Source organism: Drosophila guanche, unplaced genomic scaffold, assembly GCF_900245975.1.
Source record: "Drosophila guanche unplaced genomic scaffold, DGUA_6, whole genome shotgun sequence".
Taxonomy (NCBI): Eukaryota; Metazoa; Arthropoda; class Insecta; order Diptera; family Drosophilidae; genus Drosophila; species Drosophila guanche.
In genome coordinates, this window is record NW_022995751.1 from 4100084 (window position 1) to 4116057 (window position 15974).

Sequence of the window (15974 nt, forward strand, 5' to 3'; positions counted from 1 at the left end):
CCTGCCCCTGACCAGCACGTGCCCACACATGTCCCCAGGATAGATGGCCCTACGCTGTCAGCCCCTACCCAATCGCCTATCTATGCATGCCCCTCCAACTGACTGTCCCCCGATTGATTTTGCGTCATCCGCTCTCATGTCACCTGCAGGGCTAAGCCGCTTTCAGGGAACGGGAACGGGAACGGGCCAGTGGCCGGCACGACATTGGACGCAGTGAAGCGTTAACGTATCGTGTCGCCTTTGTGCCTGTCCAGCTGCCAGCATCCTACTGCCACTGCCACTGCCACTGCTACTGCTGCTGCTCCTGGACGTGTCCTCTCTGCATTAATTTATTTCATGTCTGCGACACTGTCTCCTGTCTTCCCCTGCTGCTGTGTCCGCAGACAATCGTGCAACTATTCACGGCTGCGTTTTGTTAATTAATTTGCTCATTTATTGGCAGAAGAGGGGGACTCCCACCGCTCCGATTGCCAGCACAAGACAGTGCTCTCTCCTCGTGATTGGACAGTCTCCGGTAGCTGCTTCCACCACCGCTGATTGAGTCTTTAAGCGGGAATTGCAGTTATCTTCAGACAGCAGCTGTCTAAGCGTTTTTTCTCTGCCCTTTTTCATGGCAGCTTTTCCTCTCTTTCTGCTTGCCTTTCCATTCTATTTTGTATTTTTCACTTTGGCTTTTTTTCGGACTGTTTTCTCCTACATTTTTCGACCATTGGGTTTATGGAAAACAATAACAAAAACATAAATCATGCGAGAGAGAGAGAGAGAGCGAGACTGAAGGATAATTTCTGTATGGCGTTTGCTATTTCTTTTTTGTGTGGGGCCGCATCTGCAGTTCTAGCAACTCTGCCCCTAAATGGGGCAATAAGATGGAGCATGAATGAGCGGATTTCCACGCGGCTATTATCTGCCTTTGTTCGTTTGGCCCCAAAGAAATAATATTCAAGTGCTGGAAAATCCCTCTAGCTGGTAGAGTAACTCTCGGCAAAGCCACCTTTTGGGTTGTCCCTCGACTGCTTCTGTCTAATCTCTGGCATCCTTGCTGCATGAAGTAGATCCTTCAGCCGTAAATCATTTCACCTGCACTTACGGGGCCAAAGCCATCGAACACTTGCCACCGACTTTGGCCACTAATTTACCATTATGTCGAGTCGACTTGCCCTCAACTTGTCGTTCATTATGTGCCCCAGTCTATGGCTGCCCTGGCCTTGCCACTGCCACTGTAACTACTTCTGCTCCTTGGGGCACTTATTATTTATTGTGCCTTAGAGGTAATGTCTTCCCCCCCATAGCACAACCTTCTACCTTCTGCGTGCCCTCCCCCATTGCTTTTTGCCTTTCATTCGAGTTGCATTTTTCATGCACGTTCGTTATTATCATTGCTGCCACGCCCTGCGCTGCCCCTCACACCCAAGTCTGCCCCATCATTGCGCCCTCTGCTTGCCCCTTCGCTGATGGTGCGTTAAGCTGCAACAGCCGTTGATGATAAGCGACGAAAATGTGCAGAAAGCTGAAAGTTTCGCACAATTTTTTATGCCACACAGAAGGCAAAGCAAGGGAAAGCCAAGTGGTGGGGGCTGCACGGAATTTATCACTGCAGAACGTTTTTCTTTGGCTGAGCCCAGCAGGAGGAGCAGGAAGAAGGCGAAGGCAAAGGCAAAGGCAAAGGAGGAGCCAGAGGAGGATGCAGCAGGCCGGAAGCTGCCTCCTTGGTGCAAATAAAAAGGCAAAAGGGAGAGGGCGGGGAGAGAGGAAACTGCAACGCGCCATTCAATTTGATTACTTGCGTCATAAATACCGGAAGCGTCGGGGTATTGAGGCACTATCCAACGATGCAACGATCCAAGTCCCCACCCACCATCATCAATGGATGCAGCTGCAGCTGCCCCACTATTTCGAGCATCTTATCCTTGTGCCCCATCGCCTTAAGGCGCACATGGGGGTGTGTGTGGGTGTGTGCGTGTGTGTCTTCTTCGAGCAGAGGAATATGAATGCCACGTCAATGAATGACGGCGGTAATATCCGGTGCCGTCAGCAATTGCAACGCCACTCGGGGAGAGGGGAGTGGGGCATGCAGTGACGCAGCAGCTTGGCGCTTTATGCAGGAAGAGGATGGGCTCGGAGGATGCTCGGGGGGTGGCCACTGCGCTCCTTTTTATGCACTCAAAAGAATCTGCTTCGGCGCAAGAAAAGGCATTAAAATGTCGACAGTGAAAGCAGCAGCGTGGCAGCGGGCGGAGTCTGAGGGGAAAACGTATTAGTAACAGACTATTGAGATGCCAAGCGGCAATCGGCAGCAGGGGGTGCCAGAGGGATGGCAGTGGGTGTGAGCATTGGAGACCGCTTGAAGGCGGATGGGTCCGTGCGAAATTCTTACAAGTGCCGCCTGCCAAATGACTTATGTGCCATGCAGGCAGGGGCACTCAGTCAGTGGCAGGCAGGCAGGCAGGCAGGCAGGATGTAGCATGCAGGACGCATAAAGCAGGACCCAAAGATGCAGAATGGAACGATGCGGGAACGCTTAAGGCAGCTGCAGGAGGATGAAGGATGCAGGACTCCCCGACGACACTATCGCCAAATCAGCGGCGTGGCTTGCACTGGCACTGGCAGTCGTGGCATCAACCATCGTGGCGATAAAAACGAGCAGGATGCAGCACCCAAAATGACTTTGGGGCACACACAACATAAGTGCTTATACGTACGTGTGTGTGGGTGTATAATGACTGATCGTGTGATTTTTTATGCCACACACACACACACAGAGAGAGGGAGAGAGGGAGAGAGCGAGAGTTGCGTTGAAAGACGATTTATCTTGGACTTCGTTGGGTGATTGCCACCGCCGTGCCCTCACTCCCATCACCCCACCCTTTACACCCACAAATCAAACAAGCAGAGAGGAGCAGCAGCAGGGCAGGGTGCGGGGTGCGGGGTGCGGGGTGCGCATAAAAAGTGGCAGGAAAATCAACAAACAAACGAGTTTTTCCTGTGCGCTGTGGAAAAATGTAAGTTGCGGTTGCATCAAAACGAAAGCCAAACAGCGAGCGAGCGAGATGGAGAGATAGCGGAAAGAGGAACAGAAAAAATAATAGCAAAATATCTAACCAGAGCGGGTAGAGGGGGAGGAGCGGGGGGGGTGGACCAAGCGGTTGGCAGAGATTAACTTTCGGGTCGCTCAAAGCGACCACAGCAAGTGCTTTACATTTAAAACACACGGGGAAAAGGCAAGGGGGAAAAAAGAGCCAAAAGAGAGAGCAAAAGGAGAGTTTGGACAGCGGGAGTGAGGGAGTGATGGGAGCAGGCAGCTGCGGCGCAGCTTGTTAGTGGCTGGGCAGCGTGGAGCGACAGCGGGGACACATTCAGCATGAAACGCAGAATCGCAGAATGTAAAATGTAAAACGCAGGATGATGGTTGATGGTCGCTGGAACGGCCTGGGCCGCCTGACTAAAGCGCATATGCAAGAGCCGCAATCCGCCAGATTAACAATTAGCCGGCATTTTAATTTATTTAATATTTATGGAGCGCCAGAAAGCTACTAAATGTAAGCGGAGCAGCAACCAAGCAGAGCGCAGCAGTGATACAGAGATAAGAGTATGCTTTTAATTGGTTAAATTTGCTATCATTTATTAGTACTATGAGTGGAGGAGCTTCCCCACATTTACTACTGAAAAAAAGGATTTAAATTTGGCTCAAACTTGGAATAGAAGCCACGGGAAAGGAGTTTGATTCATTCTAGCAATACAAATGTGTATAATCTTCAGTTAAAACTAAATTTTTAATTGATTTTTGCCATATTTTCGGAAATCTCTAGCTCAATTTCGGAATCCCTCAACAAATAATATTTCTAGCTTTGACATTCTTAACCATTTGGATGGGTTTATGTTGTGCTTAGCCCACAGAAGTGACTAATCTCTAAGTATTCCTTGCAGCATTTGCAGCCACTCAATAAACAAACAATGAACAAATTTCAACAGAAACTCTGTATGTTTTTCCTTGAAAAGATATCCCAAACAAAGTGCAAAAGTTCCATCTTCCCATCGATACATAGATCTATCATTTGCGAATCAATTATCCCTCATCATTGTGGCATACTTCTATCAAAGAGCAACAAATCTACAAAGGAATCTTCTTATATCTTAAGCCTTTGCCATTTGCAGTTTTCCCTCTAATTCTGTGTATCCATTACGCTTCAGTCCAATGCTCAATTTTCAATGGCACATCGATGGTTATGGCTTTATGGACAGACCCTTTCCTCTCCTCTCCTTTCCATTTACTTTCGTTCCATGTAACGGCAACAAAACATGTCCAAATGTCTAACAAGCCCAAAAAATGTTTGGACCCACGACTGGCCTGTTTGTGTGTGTTTTTTGTAATTCTTTAGGCCTTGTATGCGAATGAATATTGCCCTTGGCTGTATGTTGCACGTTGTGTTGTACGAGTGTGAATGGTGTTGAATATTTATGTTGGCACGCAGCAAAAAGGGAAAAGGGAAACGGGAAAAGGGAAACGGGAAACGGGGAGCTGGCTGCAGTTCAAGGAAAATAAAACATGAAAATGAATTATGATACATGTGTTTGTTCCAGTTAGCAGCGAGTGGAGAGCGAGTGGCAGTGGCAATGCCAGGAGTGGCACTCATTCATTTAAATGCCATTTTAAACTTAAATGAAAGTTTATGGCTTTTTATTTGCAATGTCGCATATGTTTGGCTAAGGCGAAGCGGCTGCTGTCTGGCTGGTTGCATGTTCTCCTACTGCTGCTGCTGCTACAGGGTGTTGATCTACTGGGGTTAGGGGGCAGCAGCAGCAACAGAAATCGTGTTCGCTTCACGTTGTTTTATAGCAGAGACGTGTGTGTGCACACACACACACACACACACACACACACACACACACGGGACACACGCATATGCCACGTAAAACTCGACACTTTACATTTGCCCTGGCAATAATTTATTTTTATTTGCCTTGTTTTGCTGCCAGAAATTCGTTACCTGCCATGGCAGAGGGAACACAACCGAAAAACAGAACGCAGCAAACACGAAATGAAGGGGGAGGGGAGTGGAGGGGTGCAGGCAGGCAGGTGCAAAAGGCAACATTCAGACATTAAGAGAGAGGAGCAGCTACATACAGATATACATACATAAATCAAATTAATTTTGTTGGCAGCAGCAACGTGCGCCATTTTGTAGCCACCTGCCTGATGCTGCTGCCCATTCCTCCATCATCCTCCTGCTGCTCCTCCTCCCCTTCCTTGCTGCGATGGTGGGGCGCAAAAGTGCGTTTTAATTGCAAAGATGCCGCAGCCGCTGTAGCCACTGTAGCCACTGCCTGGCATCGCGATTCGACGCTAATTAGTCGCACAATTGGCACGAAATAAAAAGCCAGAAAAACAAAGGAGCGTACGTGACTATCTCAAGCTGTCGATCCATGGGTTCTACCCCCCCACAGCCATCAGAAACTTGGTTTGGGGGAAAGTCGTGATAAAACGTACTTTTAAATTGTCGCAATGGGGGGATGGGGCAGAGGCAACCGCATCGCACGTGTAGCAGCAGCGCACACACAGAGAGACACACTCCGACGTATTCGTATCATCAAATGAATATTCGCTTATTTGCATCTCTCTCAAGAGGTGGTAAAGGATACAGGATACACCCCCCACAAAAACACGCACACACAGATACACACAGATACTACTGCTTCGTTCGTTATTTTACTACCATCTGCCAGGCAGGGATTGATGGCAGTTTTTGGATGGTGCTCCTTGCTCCACTCTGCTGCTGCTGCTGCTTGCTGATGGCTGACAAAATGAGTTTTTCAGTTATTTCTTTTTAGCCATATCTCTGCTGTGCAACACCCTCGCAGCGCACTGAAAGGGCTGCTGCCCTGAATGGAGCTGGAGCAGCACGAGTCGAAGGAAGGTTAACCTTTGATTCAACAGCTGGCTTTTAAATTAAGATTTCTGCCCCACACACACACACACTCTCTCTCCTCCTCCTGCTCCACAATCTTTCACTGGGAACATTTCTCTACTTGGAAATGAGAAAAGTTGGAGTGTAGCAAGCAGCAGCATCCTTCTGCTCCTCCTGCTCCTCCTGCTGCTGCTGCCTTGAAGAGTTGTTTGCCAAGACTTTTCACGAGTGAGGAGCCAAGTTTTTTAGTGAGCCAGAGAGACCGAGAGACCGAGAGACGACCTGGTAAATAGGAAGTATTATGGCTTAGCTATGCCGTGGCATATTCCTGTGCATAATTTTCAAATGATTACAAAAGGCTACAGAAGGCAGACTTGAACTTGCAGCTGGATTATGTTATTACTTCACTGTACTTTGTGTACTTGGGTGATACTCTCGTGCAAGTGGAAGTAGTTATCCATTCGAGAGGATATCCTACCACACATGAGCAATCCCTTTCCCCCCCCCCAGCCAACCTTTGGCTGTGCTACTTTGCATTTGCTACCTCATCTGCATCTAATGATATTGAATAAGCACTTGAAAAACTCATATAAAGTAAACAATTGATTTCCATTACGTGGCCCCAGACCCCAGGAGTAAAACCCTGGACCTAGACCGAGACCCTGCCACAGATCCGTGCCATCCAGTCGAAGACCTAAGCACCCCGCAGGGACTGTGCTGACAGCAGCAGGAGAGGGAGAGAGAGGGCAAAACCGCAAGAAAAAGAACAAGTAAAAGTTGAAGAAAAGAGAAAAGAGAAAATGGGAAGGGAGCTGCGGGGAGGGTGCTGCGGAGACTTAACAACTTGCCATTTGCTTAGCCACCGTTTACTTGCACATTTTCCGGTTTTTCCATTGCAGATTTTTGCATATTTCTTGCCCACTTTCCACAGCCAGCCAGCAGATACTTTTCCTCGCATGCTGGCTGTAAAAGTATTTTTCCTTTTGCTTTTGCTTTTGCTTTTGCTTTTGCTTTTCCTTTTCCGTTCTTGTGTGCGAGTTATTTTCATATTTGTTTAAAGTCTATTTACCGCAAGTTGACAGTGAAATATGCGAAACTAGCGCGTAGCCAAATAAGTGCGACAGTTTCCGGTTACAACTGTGTGGCAATGCCACTGCCACTGCCACATGCCACCACCGCACTGCCCCAGCAGGAGATATCCCCCCCACCCCCAGGTTCCACACTCCAACTGGTTGATGGGTAGGGAAAAGGCTTCCCTGCATGTCATTGCGGTTTGTTTGTTTGCTTGACTTGCGCCTGCCTGGGTAAGGATTTCATGTGCTTGAGCCATCAGTAGGTGGTAGGAGGATGAGGATGAGGATGAGGATGGCTTCCTCCCGGCGGCGTAGGACCAACCGCAGAGCGCGTCTGTCTGTAACTCTCTCACTCTCTCACTCTCTCTCTCTCTCTTGCTCTCTGTAAATGTAACTGTATCTGCATCTGTCTGTGTGGGCTGCCTGCCTGTCCGCATGACAATTTGTTGTGCATGAAATCTGCTGCTGCTGCTGCTGCTGCTGCTGCTGTAATGTTTTTTGCGCAATTTGCCAAAGCCATGCAAGGCACGAAGCAGATATGCAGAACAGCGCCACAGCCACGAAGCAGCAGAAGCAGAGAAAGAAGTAGGAGAAGCCAGGAAACCAAAGAGAGAGAGGGAGAGAGTGAGAGAAAGCGAGAGAGAGCGTCGCACAGGACTTTGGCCATGCCCCTGGCTAGGGGGGACATGAGCATGGGGGCAAATACTAGTCTGGAGGAGCCATGGCAAACAAACGGTTATCCCTGCCGAGTCGAAGCGAGTCGCTCCCTTGCAAGACATATTAGATTTCGCTTGCACCCCGCCAACCCACTCTTTCGCCCACTGTGCAACTCTCTGCATCTGCATCTGAAAGTGTAGTTGGGCCTAACCACTGAGACGGAAGTAATGTGTCTATCAAAGCATTAACAACGTGCCACCCCACCACCAGCACCCAGGGAACCCAGAGAGAACGAAAACCAAAACGAAAATGTCTTCGTTTTTTGTGCTTTTGCTTTGTATATGCCTGGCCCATAGATCGCATTGATATCTCATCGGAATTGGGGGATTTACATGCCTGAAGATTGCGCTGAGAATTTCAGATTTATTTTGGATTGAAACTTTAACGATGAAAGGTCCTTTGGCTTATCCTTGGGCATAGAATGTAATGATTTTACATTGTAGTTCCATGTACTAAATTCCAGCACACATCATAATGATTTCTCATTGCATTCTGTGGACTTAAAAAAGGCTTTAACTGTCTTCTAGGCCGCACTTTTGTTTTGTGTGTTCCCAAAAGCTACGACAGATGTCTCATTGGATATGGGATTTAAGTGTCGCTGGGACATTCCTTCCACATGCATTATTCGTGCATAAATCTTTGAGTTTATATAAATTGCATGCCAAACACCCACACTCAAAAAATGTTCTGCTTGATGCCAAATTGAACACAAAATTAAATTAGTTGCGGCCAAGGGATTAAGTTACGGAACATTGCCATCGCTTCAACGTTCATTGTTGTTGCTGTGGCTGTTGTTGCTGTCTGTGTTTATGTACAACTAATTGGCTATGTAAATGGCAGCTGAGAGAGTGTCCTGTGCACACACACAACGACATTTTCTCGTACATGTACGCTGTTAATTACAAGCAGAGGCAACCACAGCTTATGGATGATTTCGAAAGCGCTCAAGTGGTGCGGTGCACTCTGTTCGGGGGGGGGGGGGGGGGGGGGGGGGGGAGGGCTGATGTATTCCAAGAGGCAGAAATACGACGCCCACATTGACATTTCGAGGCAGCGTTGTCATGAAACCTTTTGCTAAGGATTATGTAAATCTGCCACTCATCGTGCCACACACACACACACACACACACGCAGAGTGAGAGAGTGTGGGAGGCATGCCTTCATTTACATTTACATTCAAGCTGAAGATTTGCGCATCATAATTTATGCCCTGCCTCATGCTCCCCAACCGACGCCTCAAAAATTGCCCACAGTTATGACAGGCAGGCAGGCAGGCAGGCAGGCAGCTGAATGCGAGGGCACAGGTTCAGAGGCACAGAACAACAAAAAAAAACTCTGGCACACAGATCGAAGCACAGTAGTTTGGGGGGCACAGACTGTGGCACAATCCTGGCTACATTTTTGGGGCACAGCCCTGAGGCAGAGAGCCAAACAGGTGCCATCTCTTTTGCTGATTCCCTCTTGTTTTTCCCACATTTTCCCCGCTCACTCGCTTTGCCTTCTTCCCCCATAATTAAATCATAAAAAAGGCGATGGATTTTTAATGAAATTAGTTTTGGTTTTTCCCTTTGCTTTGCTTTTACTTTTGCTTTTGCTTTGCATGATTTGTCATAATTAATACACACCCAAGTGCGGGGGGCGTGGCTGTGACCGCCGGCACTCCGGACACTCTCTGGGGAAATGTTGCACTTTGGTGGCCACTTGGCTGCCCATCCACTTTTGAGTGTTCCCAGGAGGTTCGAGCTGCGAGGTGCCCCATAAAATGCTTATGAAAAGCGCTTAAATTTAGTAACTGGCCAGGGGGACGGTGGCAAGCTGGCTGAGTGAAATGCAAACACCGTAAACACCTTTAAAAGCCAGAGGGTGGGTGGGAGGTCAGCACTGGACTTTGGCTGCCAGATTCTGATAGTTGGCTCGGAGAGAAAATTTCCATAAGAGTTAGCTGGCCAAGGGGGCAGAGTCTGAGGCAGGGGAGTGGCCACATAAAATGGGATTTAACAAAATGTGTAGTTTATTTGCAATTTTTTAGCCAACGAGAGGTTTAGTTTTCTGTTTTGATTCTGTGCCACCTCTTAGCCCGATTAGCCCCCTTGGCCACCCCTTTAGCCATCCCTTTGGCCAGCTCTTTGCTTTCCCCTCTTGCTCTACATTTTCCCCCTGTTTTGCTGCCTCTTTGCCCATGTTTTGCCACCCAACATTTTCGCTCTGTCTGATTCTGCATGTGGAATTTTCGTTATCGCAGAGCTTGCAGCAGCAGCAGCAGGGGGCATAGGCAACACCAGCTGCAGCAGTTGCAATAAAATCAGTGGCCAAAGGTTGCAGCATCTGAGGTCAGCACTTGCCCCTTCCCTATCGTTCCTTCTCTTTCCACTGTGTGTATCTGTGTGCTTGTTAAATAGAGAACATTTGCAATGAAAATTTTTGAAAATTGTCCGTTTTGTTTTCTTGCTTTTTTATCTTTTGTGTGCCTTTGGTTTGGGGAGGGATAAAAACACTTTTCCGATTTGCATTTAAAAGGTGTGTTCAAGGGTCCTTGGCCAGATACAAAAAGCTACAGAGATGCCCAAGGGGGCACAGGACATGCCACAAATAGCCTACAGGCTACAGATTCAGTTTCCGAGTTGGAGCAAAGATTTCGAGTTAATTTGTGGATAATTGGGAGCGAGAGAGGGAGAGAGGGGCATTCAACTGATTTCAGCAAATATTCCCCACACTCTGCAGGGTATCCTTTGCCACACAGGGTGGGGGGCCTTTGGTGGGGGCGCAACACTAGACTGAAAATGCAACTAAACAACAATGGGGAAAAACAATGGAAAAAGCAATGAAAAATTCTAAAAAATACGCAGTGAATAGAGGCTGAAATGTGTTGCTGGCAATGTGGCATGTGGAATGCTGACTGAAATAAAAATGTTGAATGCTGCCGCTGCCCTGCCGCTGCCCTGCTGCCCTGCTGCTGTTGTGGCAACATGAAATTGGCCTGGCAGCTGGGTCATAAATTTCTATATATTCCAGGCAAAAAAAAAAAAGGAAAAAACACACAAACAGATACACATTCTATATCCTATCTAGAGGGAGTGGGAGCGTGTGATCTGAGAGAGACAGCAGCTACGCATGCAACTATTAATCATATTGAATGGCTCTGCCCTGCCCCCTGCCCCCTGCCCCCTGCCCAAACTGCCACAGTCAATGCCTCCGTTATGGGGTTTTGTGTCTGCCAGAGTTTCAGCTAATCAATCTTGTACCAGGAGCAATCTCTACTCGTCCCACGCTCTTATCCGGGCGGAAGAAAAATGGCCGCTAAAGTCATTAACGCCTCGCTGGTCACCTGGACAGCAGGAAGGAGGAGTTCCAGTGACAGGAGCGGGGAGCAGGGAACAGGGAGCAGGGAGCAGCAAGTAAGAGCAGTCAAGGGACTTGGGTCTAAGCCGGGCCAGGGCCAGGTTTGCCATTTTGCTATTTTGTTTATGGCCATGGCGCAAATCTCTACCCCAGCGGATGGGCCGGGGCGGCTGCTGCTGCTGCCCAATGAGGCGGCAGGCGAAAGCCAAAAGGGGATTAGTTGTAATCAATAACTTGGCCAAGTGTGTGTGTGCTGGCTGCTCTGGCTGGTTCTTGGGCTTCTGTTTTGTTTGCCTTGTCGAAAGTTTCTGCACAGCTTATGACCGGGCTTATGCACACACACACAGAGGCACTCCGCCCCTGCCGCCACTGCCGCCCATCGCTTTCCCACTTAACCATTTTCCCAGGCCAAGTTATTATTATAATTTTCTTTGCCAATGCGGATTAATTGAAAAGTTTTCCATTAAGAGTTTTGCGCGCTTGGTTAAATCGCCAGGCAGCAAGGCAGCCAGCGGCAGCCTTTTGTTTCCACCTTTGGCGCTTCCTTTGTGGCAGCAGAAGAGGTCCTGCCATTAGCATTACCTTGAATTTATCATGCACTACCAGCACAGGATATTTATCCTTATGCTCACTAGTTTTGTTCGTTATGGATTTTGACAGTTTTCCACTCTCCGGGGGCTATGATGAAAATTACTTAAAAGCATTTCGCTTCTCAGCCGCTGATTTGATTGATGGCCGTTTATGGGTTTTTCCCCCTCCTCCCTCCTCTCTCTCTCTCTCTCTCTCTCTAGTCATTATATTCGCATTATCAGGTGGGTGGCAGCAGCGAGTTGTTTCCCTCGCGTTGGGGCGGCGGCAATGAACCATTGCAAATGGCAGTTGACGTCTTTGCGGTGAAGAGCTGACAAAAAGTTGCGCCAATTTATGTCAATTATCGGCAGCTTCACCTGCCCCAAGACCCAAGTGCCGCCACAGAGGCGTTGAATTTCATTTTATTGGGGCATGGGATTTTCTGTGGCATAAGGAATCCCCTGCTGAAAGCGTGGCATTGAGAGAAATCTCATCGTGAAAGCATGGGGAATGAGAGAAATCCCATTCAGAATGTTGTGGAATGGCAGGGGGGGGGGGGAGTGGGGGAATAATTTGCATGGCAAAAACAAATAATGGCATTTGTAGTTGTCACCCGATATAGCCATCGGAATCGATTGTGTTTCCTTTGTGTTTATTTGCTGTTCAAATTCATTCAAATTTGTCGCGGCTCAATGGGAAATATGAGAAAGCCGAAGGAGTGGCATTTTAAAGGGAATTTGATGTTGTTTAGTTGTTCTTGAATTGAGGAATATCCTCTATATTCCGCACCCAACTGTGGGATACCTTTTCGAGAGGCTTTTTAGCTACCACAATCCCGCATTCTTCATGTATTTCCAGCTTTAGCTTTAGCCATTATGCCCCTTCAATTCTTTCGATGGCTTTTAAGGCTCCCAAAAGATGAAAGACAAAATCCCACACCCCGAAAAACGTTTAACCATCGAACCATTTAAATCTTAAACTCTTTTTTAATGGTTTTCTGCGTACACTTGAATGTCATTTCATTCCTCCTGCTACGGCTCCTGCGTATCGTTAATGAATATCCGGATTTGGCTTTCCATGGAGGGGATCTAGAGAGAGGGGCTATGCCGCTCATTAAAATCAGGGAAAAACCAAACAAAACGAAACGACGAAACGGATCGGAGCGGCACAAAACGCGTCTAACAAATCGATTTTCGTTTAGTATCGTAATCAACAACACACAATTTTTGTTCTCGTGCTAAAAATTTGTGTTTTTGCGCTATAACAAGTCTGGGGGCGTGGGGTCTGTGGGAGTAAAAGGCTTCCATTGAACCGAACCTCAACTGAACTCCCCGCTGTACCATGGGCCTGGGCCTGGGCCTTTGCCTAACATGGCTGAATGGAGGAGGAACTTAAAGAGCACTCGAACAGCACTCAGCCGCAAAGCACACACACAGCTACACACACTCGATATGCATATGGTTGTGTGTGTGTGTGTGTGGGGGGTTTAAGTGGAGTTGCTGCTGCAGGTGGCATGGGCAGGCACGGGACTCCTCCTGTGCTTCTGCAGTACTTGTCAAGATTGAATTTGGTAGGAAATTTCCTCTTTTTTTTGGCTGGAGGTTTTTCCTCTTTCATTCGTTTTTTTGGGGGGTTTCGTTTCATTTCTCTTTCTTTTTTTGGCGTTTTTATTGATCAAACAAAACGTAGCAAGTGGCAGCCAGTGAAGGTGTCATTGCTGTGCTTCTCCCGAGCCCACCGCCCCACCCAGAAATGCCAGAATCAGCCAAGAGCTAGAGTAATGTACATAAAGGTATTTTTGTGTGTGTGCTTAGGGCCTTGCCTTGCGGAATAGATTGCATGATTTGTTCCACAACTGTCATTCACATTTCGTTTTATGATTATTATTTTGCTTCAATTCATTTAGCATTTGCTGGCAGGCAGGCAGGCAGGTCTCTTTTGAGATATGGTACACAGTAATACAGATATTTGTATGTATGCGTGCATTTCTATGATGATTCAGATATGTTCATGAATATTCAAATGAGAGAGAAACATTTGGCATATTGATTGCCCAGAAAGAAATCCATTCCCTCAAGCTTAAGTTTGCAGCAGGTAGAAAAACCAGAACCAGCCCCTGCTGAATTTGTAGCTACCCAAAATACAGTTATTATATGCACCCAATGCAGAGCGCACATTCGATATTGTTGTTGTGCAAGCAACGACCCTTTTTTCGTTTCTTCTTTGCATCTGCTTTTCGCAAACACACTGTGCATGCACAGACATGCATGGATCGGCTGATGCTTGTGCCCAACAACAACAACAGCAAGAAATGCAAGCTCTCGACTGCGCTCATACGCACCTCTGTTGTTGTGTTACTGTGAGACAGAGCTTCGAGTGCTGCGAGCAAGGCACGAAGCATAAAACGCAAGCGCAGGTAGAAAATTCGTTCGGCTCAGTGGCCGATCGGTTGTGCTTGGCTTTAGGCTCTACTTTTAGTGGAAGCAGTTCCCACACCTTTCATAAGTTAAATTCCCTTGAATACACCATGCAGCTATAGCTTTCATTCTTAATAATAGATAGGCAGATGGCTGTATGTATGAGACTTCCACTTACCGGACCAAACTGTTCAAAATAACTTTTGACATCCTCGAGCGTGGTGGGCGCCGAGAGGCCGCCCACAAAGATTTTCTTCGTTCTCGTAACCATCTGCAACACACAGAAGAAAAGTAAGACAATTCATGAGAATAGTGTTAAGCAAAATGCAGAGTGTGAATATAAATGTACGTTGGTAGAAAAGGTTAAGTGGTATGGCCTGCTCTGGCATTTAAATATGCATTTTATATTGGGGTTACGCAAAAGTTATGACCCCTCCATCATCCGCACCCCTGTCGCCTACACCGCCAGCAACGTTGCCTTCTCCGTCTCAGATGTTGAGTTTCGACTTTGCGTTGGGGCGCTCCTCCTTCCTGCAGCTCCTCCTGTAACTTATGGGCTATCCAACTTTCGCTATGAGTCGTTCGACCATTTTGTGCATTTTATGTACTACATGCAAGTGTTCTGTCTCTGTCGCGCACCCACTCTCTCTCCCTCTGTCTCACTCCTTTCTCTGTGTGCAGCTGGCATTTTTAAGCTGACATTTTCAAGTGCCAACTTTACGCAGTTAGCGCCGCATGCAACAGCAGCAGCAGCAGCCCCAGCATCAAGGGGGGGATAAACAGTCGAGCGGCGAGCAGTCGAGCACCGAAAATGATGGCGAGACATGAACGAGAAAGGCAGCACAGGCACAGCATTTGTATGCGTGTGTTAGGTGCTCTCTCACTCTCTCTCGTTCTGGCTTTGTACAAGTGTGCGTATGTGTGTGTGTAGTGCAACGCCAGCCTTTTTAGCCCGCAGGCAAGCGTAAACTGTTAACGTTAAGTGATGGCAGTTAAGGCACAGTGGAACCTCTGGACTGTGCGCCACGAAAGCCAGAAATAATTCCAGACAAAGAGCTTTTCTGCAGTTAATATATCCGTATCTACAGCTGATCGGACTAGAACTAAGGGTCGTGTAGGGTCGCCCTTTTTGCATTTCCAAAGTCAAAATCATAGCGCCCACTGAGAAGGGCTATCATAATTCTTTATAAGTTATACAAAAAACTTGTTTAAAGTTTTCTGGTTACTCAGCAAAAAGGCAAAGTTGCTCCCCGTCCCTCTGGCCGGTTATATGGTTAAGGGTATCCCTGGGCCCATGGTGAGCGTTGGAAGCCTCAACTGAAGCCGGATGAAGCTGATGACGCTGATTGCACTGACGCTTGCAACAAGCTGCAATTTATGAGCACGGAACAGACAACAGACACAGACACACACACACACAGGGAGAGAGATAGAGAGTAGCAGGAGAGAAGTTACAGCAGCAGCAGCAGCAGGATGAAGTGAGTTAAGGTTCAGCGCCAGCAGCGAGCGAAGGGGAGGATATGTCCGTTAAGGAAGCTAACGATATGTAACAGCGGTGCTGATGTTTTCTGCAGTGCCAGCAGTAAAATTCATACAATGTCGTAAAATTAAAACACTTGTGCTGCTCCCCAGTTAAAGGGGAGAAGCGAAGGAGACAGAGTGTGAGAGAGAGAGAGTCAGAGAGTGCGAGGGACTGCAACTACAAAGTTAGTCGTGCAGCTTTTTGGCAAAAGCAAATCGCTTTGGCCCATAGCGTACGCTCTCCCTGTCTCTCAGTCTCAGTCATCGTCGTCTCATCGTTGTTCCTCGTTTCGTTGTCTGCTGCTGCTGGCTCCCAGATATCCTTGCCACTTCCTACTGGCTGCCACAGATACATACACATACATATGTATATCCCTCCTGCAGGCTTCTATTTTTTTGGTCTATGCTGCACTTTGCGGCAGGTTAAGTTTCGG

At 47.7% G+C, this 15974-nt stretch overlaps 1 protein-coding gene across 6 annotated transcripts in view; it reads right to left on the reverse strand.

Annotated features, from left to right (window-relative positions):
• LOC117587211 (RNA-binding protein Musashi homolog Rbp6) overlaps positions 1-15974 on the reverse strand; it is a 167398-nt gene that overhangs the window by 42626 nt on the left and 108798 nt on the right. For all 6 annotated transcript variants that reach the window (XM_034277761.1, XM_034277765.1, XM_034277762.1 and 3 more), the window contains one exon: positions 14198-14290. In XM_034277761.1, the coding sequence (XP_034133652.1) occupies positions 14198-14290 (93 nt within the window). The remainder of the gene's footprint in view (positions 1-14197; positions 14291-15974) is intronic.